This window comes from Aquarana catesbeiana, linkage group LG12 (assembly GCF_042186555.1).
Source record: "Aquarana catesbeiana isolate 2022-GZ linkage group LG12, ASM4218655v1, whole genome shotgun sequence".
Taxonomy (NCBI): domain Eukaryota; kingdom Metazoa; phylum Chordata; class Amphibia; order Anura; family Ranidae; genus Aquarana; species Aquarana catesbeiana.
Window position 1 is genome coordinate 211945003 of NC_133335.1, and position 27202 is coordinate 211972204.

The following is a 27202-nucleotide window of genomic DNA, read 5'->3' on the forward strand; positions in this document are numbered from 1 at the left end:
CAGTGTTCGAAACACAGAGGAGAAAAATGCATATTGACAAGGGGAGTGTAGAGGTGGGCGGGGAGTCTACTGACATCACGACTCCACCCACCGAGCTCCAGACAACAGACCCGCCCACAGAATCTGCAGTTTTTTGGGTCTCATAACAGACAGAGGGGAGACATTTGACAGGTAAAGATACAAGCAGGAGGCATGTATATCCTTATAGATAACCCCTATGGCAGTAGTTTAGAAAGGATGACATTGGGTTTACATCCACTTTAACATAATACTAAGGGCTTATTTATAATTTCTTTTTTAGATAACAAAGAGGTAATACTTACCTGCTCTGTGCAATGTTGTTGCACAGAAAGGTTGCTTACGTCCTCTTCTGGTAGTCCCCCGCCAGCGCTGTCAGCTTCTCCCTCCTCCAGGTGCCTCCTGCAGCAAGCCGGATACTAAATAGTAGGGTTGTTAGTATCGGTATCGGTATCGGAACCGATACCGAGCATTTGCGTGAGTACTTGTACTCGCACAAATGCTCCTGATGCCTAATGCGATACCTGGGAGAGGCAGGCGGAGTCAGAGGCTGCACACAACCGGAAGTCAGCGGGCAGAGCAGAGAGCGAGAGTTTCAGCTTGCAGGGGTGCAGGGCGCAGCCACATTTTCCATCAAGATTGGTGACTGGAGCCATCACATTCGGTCGCGGTCATCGGTTGAACATATCGACGCCCATCTTGGTACACCCTGCACTCGGCCACAGTAAGCCAGCAGCGGACATCTTGTTACACCCAGCCCATATAGTTCAGGCTGGGTGTAACAAGATGTCCGCCTCTGCTTACTGCGGCTGAGTGCAAGGTGTACGCATGTTTCCTTGCATGTCATTTATTGCTGCATTTCAGTGCCACCCATCAGTGCCCATAATTGCCACCTATCAGTGCCAGCCATCTGTCGGTGCCCATAAGTGCTGCCTATCAGTGCCATCTATCAGTGCCAGCCACCTGTCAGTGCCATCTATCAGTGCCCATCAATGCCAGCCATCAGTGTCAGCCACCTGTCAGTGCCCATCAGGCAGTGCCATCTATCAGTGCCCATCAGTCAAACTGTCACATGACTTTAAAAAAAAGTATCATAATCGGTATCGGTGAGAAAAAAAAAGATCGGTACTTGTACTCGGTCTTAAAGTGGTATTGGGACAACCCTACTAAAGTGGCACTCGTACATGCATGCTTCCAAGCTGGGCAGTGTGCATCCATAGACACACACACAGTGCTGGTATGCCACGCCCCCACTCCCTATTTACAGGTGTTTGACTGACAGCAGCAGTGGAATATGGCTCAGCTGCCCTCAGTTTCTGCTGTGAAAACAGGAAGTGAGGGGAGCAGTGCTGGAGCCGGAGACAGCGCTGGAGCAGTGACATGGAGCAAGGTGAGTGTTTAGGGAACCAATTTACGGCTGGCCATGCACAAGTAGAAATTTGTAGGCACATTCATACAAAAATGATCAGCACATTCTTATGCCCCGTACACACGATCGGATTTTCCAACGGAAAATGTTCAATAGGAGCTTGTTGTCGAAAATTCTGACCGTGTGTAGGCTCCATCGGACATTTTCCATCGGAATTTCCATCACAAAAAATTTGAGAGCTGGTTCTCAAATTTTCCAACAACAAAATCCGTAAATTCCGATCGCGTATACACAATTCCGAAGCACAAAGTTCCACGCATGCTCGGAATCAAGCAGAAGAGCCGCACTGGCTATTGAACTTAATTTTTCTCAGCTCGTCGTACGTGTTGTACGTCACCGCGTTCTTGACGTTCGTAACTTCCGACCAACTTTGTGTGACCGTGTGTATGCAAGTCAAGTTTGAGCCAACACCCGTCAGAAAAAAAACATGGATTTTGTTGTCGGAAAAGCCGATCGTGTGTACAGGACATTAGAATGTTCTTTCTTGCCATTGAGTCAACCAGTTTCATTCAAAAAGCCTTAAAATTTCGTCCAGATCCTCTATTCAACTGGAATTCCAGACATACTCATTTTAACGTTTCATTTTAATATTTAATATTCATGACATTTTCTTAAGATTTTTTTTTTCATGAAAAATTTGTTAGAATTTAATTATTTAGGGAAAAATTTTCCATCTTGCTCCTTCACATTTTTTAGTCACTATGGTCATAACGAACATCGATTTGACCCCATTAACCAAAAGAAAATGTTGGATAATTTTTTTGATGTGAAAGTGGAATTTTCTTTACAGTCAGCAACAATACTCAGGTAGGCCTTGGCCTTTAAACGATGCTCAATTGGTACTAAGGAGCCAAAAGTGTGCCAAGAAAATATCCCCCACACCATTACACCACCAGCCTGAACCGTTGATGGATCCATGTTTTCATGTTTACGCCCAATTCTGACCCTACCATCTGAATGTTGCAGCTGAAATCAAGACTCATCAGACCAGGCAATGTTTTTCCTATCTTCCATTGTCCAATTTTGGTGAGCCTGTGCCAATTGTAGCCTTGGTTTTCTGTTCTTAGCTGACAGGAGTGGCACCCGGTGTGGTCTTTTGCTTCTGTAGCCCATCTGCTTCAAGGCTCGATGTGTTGTGCATTCAAAGATGATATTCTGTATACCTTGCTATCCGTTACTTGAGTTGCTGTCGCCTTTCTATCATCTCGAACCAGTCTGCCCATTCTTCCACACAACTGCCACTCCCTGGGTATTTTATCTTTTTCAGACCAGTCTGTAAATCCTAGAGATGGTTGTGCGTGAAAATCCCAGTAGATCAGCAGTTTTCGAAAAAATACTCAGACCAAGCCCGTCTGGCACCAATACCCATGCCACGTTCAAAGTCACTTAAATCCGTTTCTTCCCCATTCTGATGCTCGGTTTGAACTTCAGAAAGTCGTCTTCACCACATCTAGATGCCTAAATGCATTGAGTTGCTGCCCTATGATTGGCTAATTAGAAATGTGTGTTACCAAGCAATTGAACAGGTGTACCTAATAAAGTGGCCGGTAATATTTTTTTTCTGGTGAGTATAGGGTAATATTATTTTTTCATACATAATGACCTCATCTGAGCAGAATGGGCAGAGGAGGATAACATTGGTGGAGGGCAGGTACTAGTATTTAGATTGTAAACACCACGATGCAGGTATTGGCAGCAGGGGCAGGTGAATAACCCATTAAGCGAACAAAATCAAAATTACAAGTGGCCGTTTTTAAGACCAATATCCCATTCATTAGAGCGCAGACATGGATGACTGGTCTTCTTCAGCCTTAGCATCCCAATAGCTAAAAATTATTGCTGCACTTTGGAAACACAGGTCTACTAAGTGAGGACACCGTGCATGTAGGTGAGCCATCTAGTGTTTTAGTGTTAAATCCAAATATGAACTTGAATACCTTTTATCTAGTCCTGGAAGCTACGATACTATTTGCCTGTTACAGTAGTAGGGCTAGAATGGTAACCTATCCAAGGGTTTGGTATCCCATGCTCAGGTGTATATAGAGCCTTATGCGGCATACACGCGATCGGATTTTCAGACGGGATGTGAGCTTGTTGGCGGTAAGTCTGACTGTGTGTATGCTCCATCGGACATTTGTTGTCGGACTTTCCGCCAAATGTTGGCTAGCATGCTCTCAAATTTTCCGCCAACAAATTTGTGTTGTCGGACTTTCCAATCGTGTGTACACAAGTCCGTCGGACAAAAGTCCAAAGTACAAAAAATCTGACATGCTATCTGACAATAGAAAATAACCAAAAAGTGCATTTTATGCATCCAAAAATATAGAAAATGTATCAAATCATTATTCAACCAAAAAAATGTCAAAGCAATAACTCCAAGGCCAATAATAAATAACACGTTATCTCCTCCAATTCCGCAACATGTCTGGTTGACGAACGCCCGTTCAGAAACAAAATGAAAAGCGATTAAATGAAAAACGCAAAAAGAAAAGCGCAAATCAAGACTCACCAAACTTCTACTAACACGAAATTGTCAGAAGGAGCCCAAAGGGTGGCGCTAAAGAGCTGAAAAACCACGTAGTACGTCTAGTACATCACTACATTCGTAATTATTGGCCAACATTTGTGTGACCGTGTGTATGCAAGACAAGTTTGAGCACAACAACCTTCGGACAAAATTCCACTGTTTTGTTATTAGAAAATCTGATCGTGTGTACGAGGCTTTAGAACATAAGTGTTACACCAAAATTTTCCTTAATCCTACCTTCCTTCAGGTGTCACACACAACATGGGTGGTGCCATATTCTAGAAATATACAGTCAGGTCCATAAATTTTGGGACATCAACACAATTCTAATCTTTTTGGCTCTACACACCACCACAATGGATTTGAAATGAAACGAACAAGATGTGCTTTAACTGCAGACTTTCAGCTTTAATTTGAGGGTTGAAAAATGCAGGTGTGGCTACATTGGTTGCATCAGATGCGGCACCTCATCCCAGAGTAATTTAGTAACTAATGGATAAAGGGACAGGGGATTATAGCAGTGCTAGAGCAAAAATTGTGAAAATGAGATAGAGATATAAAATTACAAATAATACTTTATTTCACAAAATTCAATACATAGGGAAAACAATAAAATCATTAGCAGCAAAAAGCATATATATTGCGTATGACCCAAATGCAGTGGGGTGGGCCAGGTGGAAGCGCCTTCGAAGCAAGGGCTCAGTTTCCTACATGTTTCGCCAAAACATTGGCTTCCTCAGGGAATAAGAGCTTTTTGCAATATATAAGAATCTATGCATGGAGATACACAAACATCATGTAAACAAACAAAAGCATTGGGATATAGGCTGTTATAAACATTGCTATATATTGGAATGTTATGGCTGGACAATCTCACACAGGGAGGTAACCCTAAGGTGGCCCCAGGATCCCGAACATACCTGAACACCCGACACCCAGGGGAAGCCCGGCAGGGGGCCCCCAGACGAGGGAAGAACAGACTGCACCGTATTTATGCTTGCAGGGGGCACATAGAAGACCTGGCGATTAAATGTGTTGGAAATTAGGAAGTGGTAATATCTGAGTAGGCTTGAAGTGTATGTAAAACATTTAATTTTAAGAACATGAGTAGGATAATAAGCTATACATAAGTTAAATAGGGCATAAGAGCCTCAAGAGAACTCACACTTTAAAAGCAAGTTGATTGATAAGGAGGAAACGCCTGAAGATGGATAAAGAGACAAGCATGGACGGCTGGTGGAAATATTGGATAGTGGTCTGCATAAAAGAAAATAAGCCAGTTGACCTTACAGCGATTGTTTAGCAACAGTCTTATAAAAGGATAGGAAAAATGACAAAAAACAGCTTACCTAATAAGCTATTTGCAAGGCATGTGACTGTCACCGATCAGTGTTCACATAACTTGCATAGGAGTAAGAAGTTAGACAATGGCAGGGAGTTGGTAAGTCCTGGGAGAGGGTGGTTAAGGGCTAAGTTAGAAATGAAGAGACGGATTGTTTAGGGATGGGTGAGTAGCCATAAATAATTACCTTGTCGGTATAGGCAGAGCAAGTACAGGCGTTTTCCTTGTCCAGCTGATGGAGTGGACAGGCCGGCTTCTTATATCCCCCCCACACCTGATCGGGTGATGATCAGGTGTGCGGACGCTAAAGGAAGGCGTCCGCGCATGCGCACTGGGCAGCATCCCAGAGCCTACAAGGTCCGATATGCACCGCGCGCGCACGCTCAAACTCCACGGCCCCAGTGTGGCCAATGGGAGAGTAGGAATGTCGTGAAGCCGAAGATCCAGCGGCGCTACCAAAACCCCATTCGCAGATGGAATGAAGGAGGCCGGGCGGTGCGAGCGATGCACAAACACCTGGGGCAGACAAGAATTGTTCTGCCCCGGGCGTCCGTACAAGCAACAACAGCGCAAGCTCCGCCCATCCCAGCGGGGGCCGGGGGCCAAGCCCCCCCGAGGAACGAAAGGGGAACAGGCAATGCAAGAAATCAGGGGATGGGACCCCCCGGTGGTGAGATGAGACGTGGGTAGAGGCGCAGGGTGAGGGGAATGGTCCCCAAACAGCCCAACGGTCCCGTGGGTCTCTGGGGGCGGAGGGATTGTCCCTGCACCTCAACCCACGTAGTCCAGCCACATAGACCATAGAATGCATAGAGAACCACAGGGTCCCAGTATAAACAAAAAATAGATAAGACAATAAATGTTATGAAACTAATACAAATCTAGTATAAACCTCAGAGCAGAGAACAGCAGAATGAATAAGTATCAATTATACAGTATCACCAAATAAATATACAGGATAAATATTGATATGGACACTTATACAAGTCGCTATTGTTCTATGGTAAAGTATCTAAGACTGTGTAAGAAGAGCACAATAACATACCATGGCAGAAAGGTCGGGGGAAAGACAGGTAAAAAAGGAAAAGGAGAAAAAGGAAGAGAGGAAGGGAAAAAGAGAGTGATGGATGAGATACTATACTTGGCGTGAGTGGAAAGGGAACATATAGCAACTGAATACATAGGTCAATATAGTAAGACAAAAACTAAAGGGTATCCCGACTCACAAAAAAGGTTTGAAACTTATGTGTTCATTGAGCCCAGGAAATTTTGTAGCCTGTAAGGTGTGGATCCATTTTGTTTCCAACTGCAATAATCTGTTATCAATGCTCCCACCTCTAACATGTGACGGGACATGCTCGAGTGCGGAGAATTGAATAACATGAGGATCAAAATTGTGGTGGGTAGCAATGTGCCGGTTAATGGCTGTGGTAGTGGTATTTTTGAATACAGGTTTGATGTGGTCTCGGATGCAAACCTGGAAGGGACGCTTGGTTTTTCCGATGTAGTACGAGCCACATCGGCATTGAGCCAAGTATACGACTCCCACGGTGGCGCAGGTGACTCGATATTTAATACTGTGAATTAGTCCATTGGGCAGAACCAGTTCCCTGGAATTGGTTACAAAGATACAAACATCACATTTGCCACACTGGTATGTTCCAGTGCTATTGGAAGCATGTTGTGTGTCAATTGAATGGTGGCTTTTAATTAGTCGGTCTCGAAGTGAGGGAGATCGACGATAGGTAATGTCAGGATGGGCTGTGACATATTTTGAGATTGTGGGATCCGCCGTTACTAAAGGCCAAAACTGATTGAGGATGTGTCTGATTTGGGTGTGTTGTTTAGAATATTGGGTGATTAGTCGTACAGGTTGTCTAGTGTCTGGAAACTTGTCAGAGAAGACAAGGTCCTTTCTGTTAAGTTTTTTGGCCTTGTTAAAGGCTTTTTTCAGAAGAGAATGGCTATAACCTCTATCTAAAAGTCTACTGTAGAGTTCCTGTGCTGCTTGAAGGAAATCTCCTTCAAGAGTGCAGTTTCTTTTGAGTCTGAGGTATTGACTGAAAGGAATGCTTTTAAGAAGAGGCTTGGGGTGGGCACTGCTAGCGTGCAAAATCGTATTGCCCGAAGAGGGTTTACGATATAGAGCAGTGTGAATCTGACCATTGGAATGCAGACTAATCCGAAGGTCCAGAAAATGGATCTGCGACTGGCTGCATTCCATGGTGAATTTGAGATTTAACGCGTTCTGGGTTAGATGCTCAATGAAGAGCATTAATTCATCCTTGGTACCTGACCAAAACAGTAGTATATCATCTATATACCTGTACCAAGATGTTACCTTGGACAGGAGGGGAAGGGAATTGGCCATATCGAACAGTTCTCTCTCCCACCCCCCCAGGTACAGGTTGACGTAAGAGGGGGCACATTTGGTCCCCATGGCCACGCCCTGTACCTGGAGGTAGTGGGAGGAACCGAACATGAAATAGTTGCGTGTCAATATAAATTTGAGTAGTTCAAGAACAAAGTCTCCATAAGCGTCATATCTGGGGCCTCTCTCTCTGAGTAGTTTTTCAATAACCAAAATGCCTCTCTCATGTGGGATAATATTGTACAGACTCTCGACATCTAGGGCTACCAGCCAAGTGTTTTTTGGTAGGAATTTGCCATCTAGAATGCGGAGGAGATGGATAGTGTCTTTTATATAAGAAGGCAAGGAGGTAACATGAGGCGCTAAATACTTGTCAACTAATGCGCTAGCATGTTCAGTGAGACATTGCCATCCAGAAACAATAGGGCGGCCTGGTGGGTGAGTTAAAGACTTATGGAGTTTGGGTAGAGAATAGAAGGTGGGGGTTTTTGGTTCCCTGACATTCAGAAAGTTCCATGTGTTAGAATCGATCGTACCCTTTTGGTATGCTGAAAAAATCAGCTGGTTATATTCTGAAGTATAGTGGTCAATGAGTGACTTGGATATTGGTCTATACCAGTCACGGTTGTTTAGGATATCATGACACATCTGTTCATAGAAGGGCACATCCATCACCACCACGTTGCCACCCTTGTCGGCTGGCTTGATGACTAGTTCTGGATGATTTTGAAGAGATTTTATTGCTTTGGTCAAGGCAGGAGATAAATTAGATGGAGAAGAAGAAGTGGAATTAAACCCTTCAATAGCTGTGGTGACTTGTTGCACAAAAGCCCAAATGTTGGGGTTTGTGGATAAGTTGGGAAAGTTACGGGATTTTGGCTTGAAGGAAGTGGGGGGGGGGGGGACACCAAGGGCGACGATACCCGAGTCAGAGGGGTCCGAGAAATCGTCACCGTCAGTGTCACCCTCTTCCCATAGTGACATCAGCTCCTCTAAGGCTTGTATCTCAGCCAAGGTAGGAACCTCTTGAGAGGAATTAGTAGGTTCAGAAGGAATTGCACGAGAGGAAGATTTGTCATAAATTACCTTGAAAAGCAATTTTCGTGCGAAAAGGTGGATAACTTTAATGAGAGAAAATTTGTCAAAATCGTTAGACGGGCAGAAAGTGAGACCGAGTTGTAACACCCGGATTTGGTCAGAGCTTAGTGGAATGGATGATAAATTGATTACATCAGAGGTAGGTGATCTTCGTTGATCACTGATGTTTGTGTTTGTGGATTGGGGGTTGGACTCTGAAGAGAGTCCTGGCCCTGTACTAAATAAATGGGTGCAATTTTTGGATCTAGGGACTGTGCGTTAGCCGGGAACATGGAAGTGATCGTGGGTTCACTTACCCTTCTGGTGACAGTGTGCGTCTGGGAGTGAGATGGTGCCGATGTCGTGGAAGTCGGTGCCTTGGTAGTAGATGATTTCGGTATAGATGACATCTTGGATTGTTCTTTGGTGAAGGGAGTGGAAACGTGAGTGGCCTTAGAGTGGGCCGTGGATGGGTGAGAAAGTGGAGTGGGTCAGAGAGTGCGAAGGAGTGATTCCGAGGACGTGGCAGATAGGTCACCTTTTCTTTTCTTGGCGAGTTGTTCCTGAGTGAGATCGTGATACACGGTGGAGGTGCTGGAGGAAAAGGAAGCAGACAGGGTATTAGGTTCATGGTTATTGGAGGTAGGTACATTAGGAGCAAAAGGCTTACTTCTAGGTTTGGTTTCTTTGGCGTTATCCCATTTATACGCATAACCATTTTCGTGAGCTGCTTGATCTCTTAAAAATTTTTTCCTTCTTTGTCATTAATTGTAGTTAGTGTGTATTCCTCCAGATGTGCGCGCAGGGCCTTGTCCCGCTTACTGTATCTAGAGGAAGACATACCCAGTACATGATCTGAATACCAACGATTAATAGCAACAAGTTGTTCCAGATCTAGTTCGTATTCTTTGCATAAAATGGAGAGCATATTAAGAGAGCACGATTGAAGGTTGTCCTCCCAGGATGCCTTCAATGAGTCATTTATTTTTTTAATGTTGGGGAATAGCTGGATTCTCAACCCCCAAGGTACTATCTTATGTTCGGCATATTTTTCAAAATAAATTTTGTGCCAGTAAATTCTGACCTTTTTTTCCAAAAGGCGTTGTAATCTCATAAATGCCCTGTCCAATTCAGCGTCAGTTATAGTGGAAGCATTTTGGGATGCCTGGATACGGGTCATTAGACCTTCCCAGGCTTCTCCACAGAAGTCCACCATGGTTACAGTTATTGAGACCTTCCACAGTACTGATCGTCCAAAGAATAATGAAAAGAAACAGCAAAAAGCAAAATAGTTAGATATACAGATAAGACAGTATACTGAAATATATTGGTTGATAGCACTACAGTAGTAAGGAAATTTTATTCGGTCTAAAAAAGTAGCATAAAATGATTATATAAATATAGAGAAACCAATCTAGCCAGAAGGATCGTGAGCATTGAAGCTCAAGATAGTTGAAAAATGCAGGTGTGGCTAGATTGGTTGCATCAGATGCGGCACCTCATCCCAGAGTAATTTAGTAACTAATGGATAAAGGGACAGGGGATTATAGCAGTGCTAGAGCAAAAATTGTGAAAATGAGATAGAGATATAAAATTACAAATAATACTTTATTTCACAAAATTCAATACATAGGGAAAACAAGAAAATCATTAGCAGCAAAAAGCATATATATTGCGTATGACCCAAATGCAGTGGGGTGGGCCAGGTGGAAGTGGCCTTCGAAGCAAGGGCTCAGTTTCCTACATGTTTCGCCAAAACATTGGCTTCCTCAGGGAATAAGAGCTTTTTGCAATATATACGAATCTATGCATGGAGATACAAAAACATCATGTAAACAAACAAAAGCATTGGGATATAGGCTGTTATAAACATTGCTATATATTGGAATGTTATGGCTGGACAATCTCACACAGGGAGGTAACCCTAAGGTGGCCCCAGGATCCCGAACATACCTGAACACCCGACACTCAGGGGAAGCCTGGCAGGGGGCCCCCAGATGAGGGAAGAACAGACTGCACCGTATTCATGCTTGCAGGGGGCACATAGAAGACCTGGCGATTAAATGTGTTGGAAATTAGGAAGTGGTAATAGCTGAGTAGGCTTGAAGTGTATGTAAAACATTTAATTTTAAGAACATGAGTAGGATAATAAGCTATACATAAGTTAAATAGGGCATAAGAGCCTCAAGAGAACTCACACTTTAAAAGCAAGTTGATTGATAAGGAGGAAACGCCTGAAGATGGATAAAGAGACAAGCATGGACGGCTGGTGGAAATATTGGATAGTGGTCTGCATAAAAGAAAATAAGCCAGTTGACCTTACAGAGATTGTTTAGCAACAGTCTTATAAAAGGATAGGAAAAATGACAAAAAACAGCTTACCTAATAAGCTATTTGCAAGGCATGTGACTGTCACCGATCAGTGTTCACATAACTTGCATAGGAGTAAGAAGTTAGACAATGGCAGTGAGTTGGTAAGTCCTGGGAGAGGGTGGATAAGGGCTAAGTTAGAAATGAAGAGACGGATTGTTTAGGGATGGGTGAGGGGTGAGTAGCCATAAATAATTACCTTGTCGGTATAGGCAGAGCAAGTACAGGCGTTTTCCTTGTCCAGCTGATGGAGTGGACAGGCCGGCTTCTTATATCCCCCCCACACCTGATCAGGTGATGATCAGGTGTGTGGACGCTAAAGGAAGGCGTCTGCGCATGCGCACTGGGCAGCATCCCAGAGCCTATGCTCTAGCACCGCTATAATCCCCTATCCCTTTATCCATTAGTTACTTAATTTGAGGGTATTCACATCCAAATCAGGTGAACGGTGTAGGAATTACAACGGTTTGTATATGTGCCTCCCACTTTTTAAGGGACCAAAAGTAATGGGACAATTGGCTGCTCAGCTGTTCCATGGCCAGGTGTGTGTTATCCCCTCATTATCCCATTTACAAGGAGCAGATAAAAGGTCCAGAGTTCATTTCAAGTGTGCTAATTGCATTTGGAATCTGTTGCTGTCAACTCTCAATATGAGATCCAATAGCAAAAACATTAGGTGTGGCCAAATCAACTGTTTGGAACATCCTTAAAAAAGAAAGAACTCACCGGTGAGCTCAGCAACACCAAAAGACCCGGAAGACCACGGAAAACAACTGTGGAGGATGACCGAAGAATTATTTCCCTGCTTAAGAAAACACCCTTCACAACAGTTGGCCGGATCAAGAACACTCTCCAGGAGGTAGGTGTATGTGTGTCAAAGTTAACAATCAAGAGAAGACTTCACCAGAGTGAATACAGAGGGTTCACCACAAGATGTAAACCATTGGTGAACCTCAAAAACAGGAAGGCCAGATTAGAGTTTGCCAAACAACAAAACAACATTTAAAAAATCCTTCACAGTTCTGGAACAACATTCTATAGACAGATGAGACCAAGATCAACTTGTACCAGAGTGATGGGAAAAGAAGAGTATGGAGTAGGAAAGGAACTGCTCATGATCCAAAGCATACCACCTCATCAGTGAAGTATGGTGGTGATAGTGTCATGGCGTGGGCATGTATGGCTGCCAATGGAACTGGTTCTCTTGTATTTATTGATGATGTGACTGCTGACAAAAGCAGCAGGATGAATTCTGAAGTGTTTCGGGCAATATTATCTGCTCATATTCAGCAAAATGCTTCAGAACTCATTGGACGGCGCTTCACAGTGCAGATGGACAATGTCCCGAAGCTTACTGCGAAAGCAACCAAAGAGTTTTTTAAGGGAAAGAAGTGGAATGTTATGCAATGGCCAAGTCAATCACCTGACCTGAATCCGATTGAGCATGCATTTCACTTGCTGAAGACAAAACTGAAGAGAAAATGCCCCAAGAACAAGCAGAAACTGAAGACAGTTGCAGTAGAGGCCTGGCAGAGCATCACCAGGGATGAAACCCAGCATCTGGTAATGTCTATGCGTTCCAGACTTCAGGCTGTAATTGACTGCAAAGGATTTGCAACCAAGTGTTAAAAAGTGAAAGTTTGATGGATGATTGTTAATCTGTCCCATTACTTTTGGTCCCTTAAAAAGTGGGAGGCACATATACAAACTGTTGTAATTCCTACACCGTTCACCTGATTTGGATGTAAATACCCTCAAATTAAAACTGAAAGTCTGCAGTTAAAGCACATCTTGTTCGTTTCATTTCAAATCCATTGTGGTGGTGTATAGAGCCAAAAAGATTAGAATTGTCAATGTCCCAATATTTATGGACCTGACTGTATAATGGGGGTGGGCAATAACTTTCAAAATACTTTAAAACCTTCATATTTAAAAAAGCAATTTTTTTCTATTTTTCTACTCTTATGACTCAATTATGGCAAACTGTTTTCTTCAAACCATCAGGTGCATTTTCTTAGCTCTTTTACAAAAAAGGAAATAGCACATATTTTGTTTTGCTGGCCCTTTAAACAATGTTGTTATTATTATATTCGTCTACTTTTTTTTTTTGCCTAAACCCATTTCCTTCCAGGCCTCCCCAAAGTATGAGGCCGCAAAGGCAGTCGCGTATTAATTTTATTACCGTGCCCTAAGACGCCAATTAGACAATTCACTGCACTGATGTCACTTCTCCTGCATCCTGCTTTTCCGCAGTCAAGATAAGGGATTGACGTAAGGAGACAAAGGCATTGTATAAGATCTGATTAGCGGAGTCCCTGGTTTTGGTGAAGGGTGTGTGTTCAGGAGGAGCGATTCTGGAAATACAAACATCTTTTATATGTATGCTTTAAAGTAGCTCGAAGTCCCAAAGGACTTTAATTGTTCCAGGGATTGTTTAATCTCCTTATGATATCTACTTACATTTCAAGGTATTTTTAACAGAAGGGTCATGGGAGGAAACGGCATGTACATAAAGATTTTTTTTTGTGTGTGTGCAAAAACGTGTTAAAATTAATGTTCTGAAGACGTGACACTTGTTACGTCTGTTTTTTTTTTTTTATGTTATTGAATTATATATACAGTGGGGACGGAAAGTATTCAGACCCCCTTAAATTTCTCACTCTTTGTTATATTGCAGCCATTTGCTAAAATCATTTAAGTTCATTTTTTTTCCTCATTAATGTACACACAGCACCCCATATTGACAGAAAAACACAGAATTGTTGACGTTTTTGCAGATTTATTAAAAAAGAAAAACTGAAATATCACACGGTCCTAAGTATTCAGACCCTTTGCTGTGACACTCATATATTTAACTCAGGTGCTGTCCATTTCTTCTGATCATCCTTGAAATGGTTCTACACCTTCATTTGAGTCCAGCTGTGTTTGATTATACTGATTGGACTTGATTAGGAAAGCCACACACCTGTCTATATAAGACCTTACAGCTCACAGTGCATGTCAGAGCAAATGAGAATCATGAGGTCAAAGGAACTGCCTGAAGAGTTCAGAGACAGAATTGTGGCAAGGCACAGATCTGGCCAAGGTTACAAAAACATTTCTGCTGCACTTAAGGTTCCTAAGAGCACAGTGGCCTCCATAATCCTTAAATGGAAGATGTTTGGGACGACTAGAACCCTTCCTAGAGCTGGCTGTCCAGCCAAACTGAGCTATCGGGGGGGGAAGAGCCTTAGTGAGAGAGGTAAAGAAGAACCCAAAGATCACTGTGGCTGAGCTCCAGAGATGCAGTCGGGAGATGGGAGAAAGTTGTAGAAAGTCAACCATCACTGCAGCCCTCCACCAGGGCATGGAGTTTGCTAAAAAAAAACACCTGAAGGACTCCAAGATGGTGAGAAATAAGATTCTCTGGTCTGATGAGACCAAGATAGAACTTTTTGGCCTTAATTCTAAGTAGTATGTGTGGAGAAAAACAGGCACTGCTCATCACCTGTCCAATAAAGTCCCTACAGTGAAGCATGGTGGTGGCAGCATTATGCTATGGGGGTGTTTTTCAGCTGCAGGGACAGGGCGACTGGTTGCAATCGAGGGAAAGATGAATGTGGCCAAGTACAGGGATATCCTGGACGAAAACCTTCTCCAGAGTGCTCAGGACCTCAGACTGGGCCGAAGGTTTACCTTCCAACAAGATAATGACCCTAAGCACACAGCTAAAATAACGAAGGAGTGGCTTCACAACAACTCCGTAACTGTTCTTGAATGGCCCAGCCAGAGCCCTGACCTAAACCCAATTGAGCATCTCTGGGGAGACCTAAAAATGGCTGTCCACCAACATTTACCATCCAACCTGACAGAACTGGAGAGGATCTGCAAGGAGGAATGGCAGAGGATCCCCACATCCAGGTGTGAAAAACTTGTTGCATCTTTCACAAAAAGACTCATGGCTGTATTAGATCAAAAGGGTGCTTCTACTAAATACTGAGCAAAGGGTCTGAATACTTAGGACCATGTGATATTTCAGTTTTTCTTTTTAATAAATCTGCAAAAATGTCAACAATTCTGTGTTTTTCTGTCAATATGGGGTGCTGTGTGTACATTAATGAAGAAAAAAAAATGAACTTAAATGATTTTAGCAAGCTAGACACCAGAGACTTGCCTGTGTTGACTAGCAGGTGCAACTGGATCAGATGACCAGCTTAACCCGAATCATTGCATTTTTTCTTTTTTTGGCAGGGATTCGTGGATAGAGATTATATATATATATATATATATATATATATATATATATATATATATATATTATATATATATATATATATATATATATATATATATATAATCTCTATCCACGAATCCCTGCCAAAAAAAGAAAAAATGCAATGATTCGGGTTAAGCTGGTCATCTGATCCAGTTGCACCTGCTAGTCAACACAGGCAAGTCTCTGGTGTCTAGCTTGCTAACTCAACAGCAAAAAAAACACAGTCCATTACTAGTACCACAAGCACTTAATTGTAACCTTACAGCGTATTTCCACTTTTGCAATCAATATTGAGAAAGTCCCACTTTATGTTTGTTATGTGTTCCCACTTACACAGCATGCCTAAAAAAATTTTTATCTTTTAGATATTTCTCAGTAGGAGGTTTCATAGCCGATTGCATGTTTTTTTTTTTTTTTTTTACAATATTAGACTGAGCCTGTCCCAAGTCTGTACTCATTGGCATACAATGCAAGAAGCCCAGCCTCTACACCTTTAACCCTTTGTTAGGTCAGACAGTGTTAAAAATCTAGTTACAATTGATAATAAAGATCTGCCTGCACAGTATAGAAAAGCACATTTTGGCAAACACAGCTGCCCAGCCCCCTCCTCAACAGTGTTAATTTTGGCAGCAAATTTCGCTTTAGTTTTAGTCTTAGTCTTAGGACTAAAATGGCATTTTAGTTTTAGTCCCATTTTAGTCTTCTGCAATTGTTTTAGTCGCATTTAGTAGACTAAATCTCCAGTATATTTTAGTCGACTAAAAAAAATTTGTTTTAGGCTGGGTTCACACTGGTCCGACAAACGCTCCGACATTGGGAGCTCATGTCGCATGACGTGTGAAATTTAATGTTTCCCTATGGGAGCCGTCCTAACTGGTCCGACACAAGTCGTTCCGACTTTAGAAATGCTCCCTGTACTACTTTGGTCCGACTCTGATCCTACTTCAGCCTATTGACTATCATTGAAGTCGGATCAAAGTCGGATTGCCGTCTTGCATGATCCGACTTTGGCACGCGACTTGTGCTCAGATGTTCTTGAGGGGGAACTCCGCGCCAAATTTTAAATAAAAAACCGGCATGGGTTCCCCCTCCAAGAGCATACCAGGCCCTTGGGTCTGGTATGGACCTTGAGGGGAACCCCCTACGCCGATAAAAACGGCGTGGGGGTCCCCCCCAATCCATACCAGACCCTTATCCGAGCACGCAGCCCGGCCGGACAGGAATGGGGGTGGGGACGAGCGAGCGCCCCCCCCCTCCTGAGCCGTACCAGGCCGCATGCCCTCAACATGGGGGGTTGGTGCTTTGGGGGAGGGGGCGCGCTGCGGCCCCCCACCCCAAAGCACCTTGTCCCCATGTTGATGAGGACAAGGGCCTCTTCCCGACAACCCTGGCCGTTGGTTGTCGGGGTCTGCGGGCGGGGGGCTTATCGGAATCCGGGAGCCCCCTTTAATAAGGGAGCCCCCAGATCCCGGCCCCCCACCCTATGTGAATGAGTATGGGGTACAGCGTACCCCTACCCATTCACCTAGGAAAAAAGTGTCAATTTAAAAAAAAAACACTACACAGATTTTTAAAGCATTTTATTAGACAGCTCCGGGGGTCTTCTTCCGACTTCGGGGGTCTCTCCGGTTCTTCTCCACGCTCTCCGGATCTTCTGCCGGGCTCCTCCGCTCTCTTCTGCTCTTTTGCCGCTCTTTTGCTAAAGCGGAGGAGCCTGGTCTTCAATCTTCTGCCTTCTGCCCTCTTCTCCTGATGTTGACACGACGCTCTCTGGGGCTAGAATGCTCTCTGTGCGCTCTGCTCTGACTTATATAGGCGGTGACCCCGCCCCCTTATGCCGTCACAGTCCCTGGGCATGCTGGGACTGTGACGTTTTAGGGGGCGTGGTCATCACCCGATGACCACGCCCCCTTATGCCGTCACAGTCCCAGCATGCCCAGGGACTGTGACGGCATAAGGGGGCGGGGTCACCGCCTATATAAGTCAGAGCAGAGCGCACAGAGCGCATTCTAGCCCCAGAGAGCGTCGTGTCAACATCAGGAGAAGAGGGCAGAAGGCAGAAGGCAGAAGGCAGAAGATTGAAGACCAGGCTCCTCCGCTTTAGCAAAAGAGCGGCAAAAGAGCAGAAGAGAGCGGAGGAGCCTGGCAGAAGATCCGGAGAGCATGGAGAAGAACCGGAGAGACCCCCGAAGTCGGAAGAAGACCCCCGGAGCTGTCTAATAAAATGCTTTAAAAATCTGTGTAGTGTTTTTTTTTAAATTGACACTTTTTTCCTAGGTGAATGGGTAGGGGTACGCTGTACCCCATACTCATTCACATAGGGTGGGGGGCCGGGATCTGGGGGCTCCCTTATTAAAGGGGGCTCCCGGATTCCGATAAGCCACCCGCCCGCAGACCCCGACAACCAACGGCCAGGGTTGTCGGGAAGAGGCCCTTGTCCTCATCAACATGGGGACAAGGTGCTTTGGGGTGGGGGGGCCGCAGCGCGCCCCCTCCCCCAAGGCACCACCCCCCATGTTGAGGGCATGCGGCCTGGTACGGTTCAGGAGGGGGGGGGGCGCTCGCTCGTCCCCACCCCCATTCCTGTCCGGCCGGGCTGCGTGCTCGGATAAGGGTCTGGTATGGATTGGGGGCGACCCCCCACGCCGTTTTTTCGGCGTAGGGGGTTCCCCTCAAGGTCCATACCAGACCCAAGGGCCTGGTATGCCTCTGGAGGGGGAACCCATGCCGGTTTTTTATTTAAAATTTGGCGCGGAGTTCCCCCCTAAAGATTCATACCAAACACAGTGCCGGCATTGGCGGGGATCCAAGTCGGATCCCCGTTCATTGAAAGTCGGACACATGCCGGCTTCATGTCGCAGGGCAAAGTCGGATCCAAAGTAGGACGGCTGTCGTGTCGCACCAGTGTGAACCCAGCCTTAGTCATCTAAAATCGCTTGGGTGTAATTCAATTGTAATGCATTAGTTAACCATTCTCTACAATTTGCAAACTCATTATATACTGCTGGAGTGAGAAATCTTAAATGTTATTTATTATTACATTGAGGTATGAACATGCACTAGAGACCAGTGTTAATTTTGAAGTCTTAATTTCAATATTTCAGTTTAGTTTTTAAATGTTTTAGTTGACAAAATTAACACTGCTCATCAACTACCTAGGATTTTTTCTTGCTGAGTTCAGAACAGAGCATCTTAAAAAGGTAATTTAAAAAAGAAAGAGAGAGAGAGATTTTTAAGTTATGCTATGTGAATGGGGACATGTAACACATATATAGTAGGTGTTAGCCCAGTTTAGCTGCAAAAGTGGAAATAGACTTATGCCTGCACTTGTACTGGACTGTTCAGCTCAGATATAGATTTCATCCTTGCAGTGCCAAAGGGAACAACTTTTTGCAAGGGCTATACCAGTGTCAGCCTGTCCATTAGGGGCACAGGGGCACCGTCCCCCTAATCTACTGTGCCCGGCCCCTAATCTAATGCCGGACGCATGGATTCCAATGGGTTTTTTTTTTTTTAAGCACGTGATTAGAGCCAGAGGCTCAGGAGTCCTGTGCGTCTTCTGGTCCATTTCAGGTCCAAAATCCATCAAAAATTTGGACTGAAATCGGACCTGAAACAGCGAACAGGGACACATGGGACCCCTGCTGTGAGCTCTCCACACGGCAGTGTGAACCCAGCCTAAAGGGTAAGTTCACTTGTAAAAATGTGCATTTACTTATTTTTTTTTAATTTTACACCTTAAATATGGGTGAAATGTGGGCTCATCCTTTAAGGCAAACAGCTAGTGCTTTGATTTGCCTTTGGAAAACCTATAATTTTTTTTTTTATAAATTGCAAAAATAAATATAGAGAATTAAAAAAACAATAACATCCATAAAAATAAAATTGCCTTAAAACTAATATAGCATCCTTTTGAAGGCCAGTGTGCTGTTGCTTGTAGGTGACAGGTCCTCATTAATGGGTACCTCCAGTTCCGTGAAAAAAAAAAAAAAGCATATTCAAATTGATACACAGCCTATTTAATTTAATGTTATTAGAAATGGTCTTTTCAATCTGCAGCCGCTATAATCTTCTGTAATTTTCAATGCAATGTGGCAACCTGTACACTGTTGGTGTATGGAACACCCCCAGAAATGTAATTTCCAGTTTGTGCGATTGGCTCACTGATTTACAAAGAACCTTACACTGAAGCTGGATACACACTATACAATTTTCTGTAGATTTTTTTTCCTTCAAATTTAACAAAACCATATAATATGGGGTCAAACCTTAAGAGTTTCAATTTGCATGCAATCAGGCAGGCCCATGCACTACATGGTTCTGGTAAATCTAAAGGAAATCAGACAACAAAAGTTGTATAGTGTATAATGGGGTCTAAGTCAAATTTTAATGGGAATTTCAGTTTTGGTCAGATACATTTAAAGGGATGCAGACCCTGCAGCTTTTCTCATTAGAACACTGAAGTGCACCAGCTGATTATTATTTTCACATGACGTTTTTTCTTTTTTATTCCAGAGTGGAGTTCCAAACTTCTTGAGGGACATGCAGAAGGCCTGTAGAGGATATAAAAAGAGTTCATCATAATAATGTATACGTGAACCCATGATTTGCCTGCATAGAGCAAAGGTTCATCGAATTGCTTGACCTGGACCATCTCCCCTCCACCTCCTTTTTGCCCCCGAACAAAAACCACGTACATTACTGGAGATTTGTTTGAATAAGAACATTTTTCATCCAGGGTCTTCGAATTTTCTCTTCACTATGATTGAAGGCAAACATTGATTTGACCCCACTGACAATTAGAAAATCGATAGCACAATCTTAAAACCCAAAATTTTGAATTCATTTCTACTAGTGTATGGCTAGCTTTAGTCAATCTCATGGAAGTTTACTCGAGGACTCTCTTCCTGCCACCCATGTGACAGCAATTACGTATGACAATTGGCTGGTCAGGCATCCAGCATATGAGGTGTGGACCACCTGGACTGGTGAAACAACCAATAGGTTGTTGGTAGATATAAAAATGATGAATGAGGTGGGAGTCTATCTCGGTGAATTCATTCCCCAAGGGTAGGCATTGGTACTGCACTCAGTTGAAATCTTGGGGCTGCTACTTGTCTGATATGACAGAGGCCTCATTTCAGATTGAGTAACTTGAGTGGGCATGAAAGAGCGCCTGGAAACAGTTGATCCTCTCTCAATAGTTTAATTTAGAACTTTATTGAAGATGACTAAAGAGAAGAAGCCAACGCATTTCAAGGGAACAAACTCCCCCTTCTTCAGGGCTAGTCAGCAAATGGATAAACATTCAATATCAGATACATATGGAGACAGTGATCCCTAGAAAACATCTGTACTCTGTATAAATATATCTAAATACATGAAGCTCATTGCATGTGCTGAAAAATACATAGAATAAAAAATATAATAAAAAAGTAAAACATCTATAATAAATAATGAAACATGCTAAAACATATATGTATAACAAATCATAAAGGGTCCTAAAGAGTTTGTGTAGTGATGATGATGATCATGATCCCTTCAACAATAAACACAATAATAATAACACTCATAGTAGTGGTAATAGGTAGTATTAATAAAAAGAAAGCAATGATTACAATAAAATTAATAAAATGGATATCATAATAATTATAGCAATGGTGATAATCACAATAATAACAAATAATGTAAAATTATAAAAATGATAAGAATGATTGTAAAAATAGTTTTAAAAAACAATTACAAATGGGTGATATCCATTTTACTGTATTATTATTATTCTTTCCATGTGTATCTGATATCTGTTTATTCGTTTGCTGATTTACTAGCCCTGAAGAAGGGGGAGGGTGTTCCCGCAGAACGCATTGGATTCATCTATAACCTTTGTCGTCTTTAATGAGGCTCTAAATTAACCGTTTAAGGACCGCCCCACGTACAGATACTGCGGCAGGGCAGCCCTTAAGCGCAAAACCCACATACCCGCTAGACACAGCGGGAGCCAATCAGTTGGTCCGGCGGATGCAATGTCCGCCAGGAACCGCCGATTGTTCTGAGAAGAGGCAGAATGGCAGTCTGCCTATGTAAACAAAGTCCATAAATCTATCCCATAGTTTGTAGACGTTATAACTTTTGCGAAAACCAATCAATATACACTTATCGGGGCTTTTTTTTACCAAAATTATGTAGCAGAATAAATATTGGCCTAAATTGATGAAGAAATTAGATTTTTTACATTTTTATTGGATATGATTTATAGCAGAGAGTAAAAAATATAAATTTTTTTTTTAAATTGTCGGTCTTTTTTTTTGTTTATAGCGCAAAAAATAAAAACCGCAGAGGTGATCAAATACCTCCAAAAGAAAGCTCTATTTGTGGGAAAAAAAGTCATACCTTTTTTTTGGGTACATCGTCACATGATCGCGCAATTGTCAGTAAAAGCAATGCAGTGCTGTGTCGCAAAAAATGGCCTGGTCAGGAAGGGGGTAAAACCCTCTGGAGCTGAAGTGGATAAACCATTAAGAGAGAGGATCATCTGTTACCGGGCGCTCTTTCATTCCCATTCAGGCATCCAGCGTTGGCATTGTTGGAGGAATATGCATCGAGGGGGCAATTAAACAAACTCATTGCTGTGACCTGCCTGGCCAAAGCACATGTTCACTTTGAAATTTTAATTGGGTGAATCATGATGAAAAATTTTAAGCAAAACTCCAATCAGACAAAATACAAAGTTGCAACAGTAATTATAAAAAGACTTATTCCGTTTAGCCTCTCTTTACTACGCGTGAAATCCATGAGTCTGGTGAGAACTTTTGCAAAATCTGGTGTCCCCACTAAGGGTACTGTTGAAAGATATGCTGCTACTTGATTGCTGCTTCCCTTTGATTACCCACCATACATGCCACCCATATACTGTAACTGCTCCACCTGCAAGGCAAATACCACTGTGGAGTGCTGTAAGGACAGTTGCATTCACAGAAGTCATTGGTGTCTCGAGCCACAAGAGGAGCTCCTTTGTAGGCTCAGCAAATGTTATGCCCCGTACACACGATCGGACTTTCCGACAACAAAACCATGGATTTTTGTTCGAAGGTTAAAAAAAAAGCGGTTCCTGCACCCGCAAACACACTGCAGGTTGCGATGCGTGGGGGTGACATTGGGTATCCTAATACTTTTGGCAATATAGTGTGTGTTCCAGTGGAGACTATTATTTGGAGTCCGTGATCCAGTCTTGGAAGCACCATAGTATATAATATATTTGAAAGTTAATTCTGATTCCTGCTGATCATTTTAGTTTACTAGTACAGTGATGAGTGGAGTTTCATACCGTGATAATAATGTAGGATATAGAACATGCGTAATTAACTGCTTAGGAAAGCCTCCAAGTATTATTGCACTTATTAAGGGGTACCTGGTGAGCTGGAGCACTTGTGATTTAGATGTTTATTTGTAAAGGGGTCTGGAGGTAGGACCACGTAGGCTCAGGTCGCAATTTGCATATTAAAGTACCCCTGATCTTGGTGCTTCCGACACACTATTTAAATAAACTAAATTGCTGCACACTGCCATGGACAGTTAAAGTGTCTAAAGATCCCATCAGGTTTACTTTACATAAAATATTACAATCATGCATACTTAGACTACTGTTATATACCATTCACATCATATATACTGTCCATGTCTTGCATCAAATGTTAGCTTGTTTTTTCTTGTACATGATCATTTTCTGTTGAGTAGATACATTTTTCTTTTTTATTTTCAAATCATTGACATTTATTCCTTGGATATTTCCTGATTTATTCATTTTTAGTGTTTTAATATGTAAATTAATATAATATATTTTGACAAATAAATAAATTTGCCTGCAAAATAAACTTGTTGAGATAAAATGAACTTTTGTATAATCATTTTATTTGAGTGGAAATAGAACAAAACTGTATTAAATAATTTAATCTTCCTGGTAAATGTGTGGGTGGGAAAAGGGACCAAATGTTAATTATGTATATTTGGTTAGGCAAACTTAAGCTGTAAAATACCGGTATCCGGTCGCATGACCAGTGCTGAGAAATTGGCCACATGGTCTCTTCTGAAGAAGATCATACCTTTGTTCCATCAGATAACCTGACCGACCATCTCTTCCTGTCATTACATTAAACCTCTTTGACAGAAACCACAGCTTTAGCTTTAATACAGCTAATTTTACCAGACACCAGAGAGGGCTGGAGCATCATATTTTATGGGGAAAATATATCCCAGCTTCTTTTACCATTTATGACTGTTGTCTGGAACCTGTGTCCCTTTGCTTGCCTATATCTGGCTCTTGGGACACTGTTCTTCCCACTAATAAAAGGCACTATTCTTTCCACTGACACCAATGATGGGGCATTATTCCTCCCACTGATACTAATGATGGGACACAAGTCCCCTCACTGACATAAATGATTGGGCACTATGCCTCCCACTAATACCAATTATGGGGCACTATTCATTCTTCTACTGACCACAAGTGCTATTTTTCCCAAAACTGACTATCAAGCCTGAGACATTTTCTACTCCCATTTACACTTGGACATTTTCTACCCCCAACAGCCACAGTCCAAAGTGTGAAGGATGGTAAACTTGCCCTTTGTTTAGAAAGTTTGGATACCCCTAAATTTTGACATAAATGGAGAAAGATTCCCAAAATGACCAGGGTTGTTAATTGAGTTTGGGTCTATTCAACCACTTAAGCCCCAGGACCATTTTGCTGGCCAAAGACCAGAGCACTTTTTGCGATTCGGCACTACGTTGCTTTAACTGACAGTTGTGTGGCTCCCAAACAAAATTGACGTCCTTTTTTTTCCCCACAAATAGAGCTTTCTTTTGGTGGTATTTGATCACCTCTGCGGTTTTTCTTTTGTGCGCTATAAACAAAAAATATAGCGGCAATTTTGAAAAAAAAACACATTCTTTTTTACTTTTTTCTATAATAAATATCCTCCAAAAAATATATAAAAAAACATTTTTTTTCCTCAGTTTAGGCCGATATGTATTCTTCTACATATTTTTGGTAAAAAAAAAACGCAGTAAGCGTTTATTGATTGGTTTGCGCAAAAGTTATAGCATCTACAAAATGGGGATAGTTTTATGGCATTTTTATTAACCATTCTTTTTTTACTAGTAATGGTGGCAATCAGCGATTTTTAGCATGACTGCAACATTATGGCGTACAGATCGGACACTTTTTGGCGCTATTTTGGGACCATTCACATTTATACAATGATCAGTGCGATTAAAAATGCACTGATTACTGTGTAAATGTGACTGGCAGCGAAGCGGTTAACCACTAGGTGGCGCTGTAGAGGTTAAGTGTGTCCTAGGGAGTGATTCTAACTGTGGGGGGAGGGGCTGTGTGTGACACGGCACTCATCACCGCTACCAATTTACATCAGCATTTCCTCGCTCTTCCTCTCTGTGAGACGATTGCTGGTATCCCCGCGGACATCGAGTCCGCGGGACCCGCGATCACACTCACGGAGCTTGCGGTGGGCGCGCGCACGCGATGACACGGCGGCAAATTTAAAGGGACGTACCTGTACGCCCATTTGCCTGTCCGTGCCATTGTGTCGACATAAATGTACATGCGGCTGTCAGCAAGTGGTTCATCTCATAAATGGGCAAATCAGTTGGACCAAATGCTGCTTGCATAATCAACAACCTAGGCCTGTGGTCACATTATCTCGACTGAAGTAGCAGATCAACCACTGTTAACTTTTTTTCCTTTTGTCTCCAACATAAATCAAGTAACCTAAATTGCCTTGGCTTTTGGTCAAGTGACCAACTCTGGAGGGAGCCTGGAGTAGCATTTTCTCAACAAAATCCATACCCATAGTTGCACTGCATGGTAAAATCAAAATACAGAACCACTATAAAAAAATTTACACACAATTTCATCAAAAGACTTACACACAGCAATTCACTCTACAATCACTATAAATTACCTTTTTTAAAGTTGAAATCTAGGATAAACAATTATTATTTAAATACAAGAGGCACCTGAATCTTGGTATTCTTTGTGTATTTCTTCCAAATCTGTGCAGTAATCCAGTGTCACCAGGGTAGTGGACCTGCTGCGCAATCAGCTGAATGTAGGCACTAATGGCTGAGGCACAGGGTCTAAAAAACTGCCCAGTGTTCATCAGACCACCTCATAAGGAATCATAGGCTTTGCTACACACAGCTCCCAGGTTGCAGCCCTCACCTACAATCTGAGTGGCAACAACTGACAGCAGAAAGAAACATGGTACAGAATCTGCAGGCAAGATCAGGGCTGACAAGTATCAAAGATTTTCAAGAAACAGTCAAAGGCCGCAAATGGGTATCAAAACTGGAACAGAGATCACAGGTACAGTAGCCTGGGAACATATACTTAGGTCTTTGCTCAGGTAATTTATCGTAGATCTATCAGTGGAGGTGTCCAGTTGCACTTCTCTCTAAGAATCCGCAGAGAAATAGGGTCTAAAAACGCGGACAGTAAAAGACCCGAGGCTTGTTTCTGGGGTATTATAAAGTGGTTGCAGAGATGAGCAAGCATCAAGCATAGAACAGCAAAATGGTAGACTGATGGTAGAGACTCAGGCGCAACATGGAAAACTACAGACAGTGACACAAGTTGATTTTGAAGATGGTGACATCAAGCATGAAACAACTCCTGTAATTTGCTTCTATGAAGGAATTTTCTGTAATAAAGACCATTCATTACTGTTCTCTCTTTTGTCTCTGTCCCCTCCTGTAGTTTTCTGCAAGCAGCCTGTAGTAAGAGGACCTGTTGGGTCCCACCCAAAGCCCTGCTCTCTGTACAGACTATGTACAGCACAGTGATGTCACCACTACATTTACAAGACAATATCTGAGTTGCATAAACATTTGGAAAACATAAAATGTATTTATTTATCCATCATGACTATAAAGGAATATATATATATATGCTATTTTTGTGCCTGGAATTTAGCTTTAAGTGTCCGAAATCCTTCTTTTTTCTTAATTATTATTATTATTGCCTGTATACCCATCAAAATGACATTGTTTAATACCAGATAAACAATGTATTATTTAAATATAATATTCATATGAATATATAATTAAAATATAATATTTAAAATAATTTAAGTACACAACTTTTGAATCCTCGATTCCTTGTTCATGTTATGGCTGCAATGACTTGCCCCCTTCCACTTCTGCATCCTGTTGGCTGTAGACTCGCTGACTGTGATGATCCAATCAACTTCTGTCTGGAATTTTTGCCAAGATGTCTGTTAGCAGCTTCATTAGGAAGAGAAAGCTGTGCAGTGTGGCGAGTAATCCAGGCATGTCATGTTCAACACCTAGAAGTAGAGTGAGCAAAATCCATCCTCAAAAACTCTAGATAATACAGAGGAAAAAAGAAAGCCCAATAAAATGCAGACTCTTTTGCTTTAATAGAGACAAATCCATATTGTCCCCTAATGCTACTTTGATAAAAACTTTAGAGACCCTGTCCCCAGCTTAAAAAATTGCAGGTAAAAGTACAGAAAAAACAAGTATTTTAAATCCATACCTGCTGTGTTTTTCTTTCCATAAATAATTATTTGCTTGCAATGGGCCTTTAAACTTGTATAGCAGTACACCCCACAGGAGCCGTTTGGTAATTTGGGTTCACTTTTCAGAACCTTGACTCCGAGAACAACTTTAGACCCTCTGACACACCTGGTTGAATAAAAGTTACTGCACATGCGTATAAGAACACGAGTATAGATACAGTACCTTTAACTTAGCTGTGGCTTGGCACCAAGAAATAG

General features: G+C 42.4%; 1 protein-coding gene across 1 annotated transcript in view; it reads left to right on the forward strand.

Annotated features, from left to right (window-relative positions):
• The window catches only part of PCTP (phosphatidylcholine transfer protein), a 75913-nt gene extending 52638 nt beyond the window's left edge, over positions 1–23275 (forward strand). Inside the window, exon 6 of the mRNA XM_073606640.1 lies at positions 19905–23275. Coding sequence (XP_073462741.1) covers positions 19905–19973 — 69 coding nt within the window. The 3' untranslated portion in view covers positions 19974–23275. The remainder of the gene's footprint in view (positions 1–19904) is intronic.
• Positions 23276–27202: the final 3927 nt, after the last annotated feature.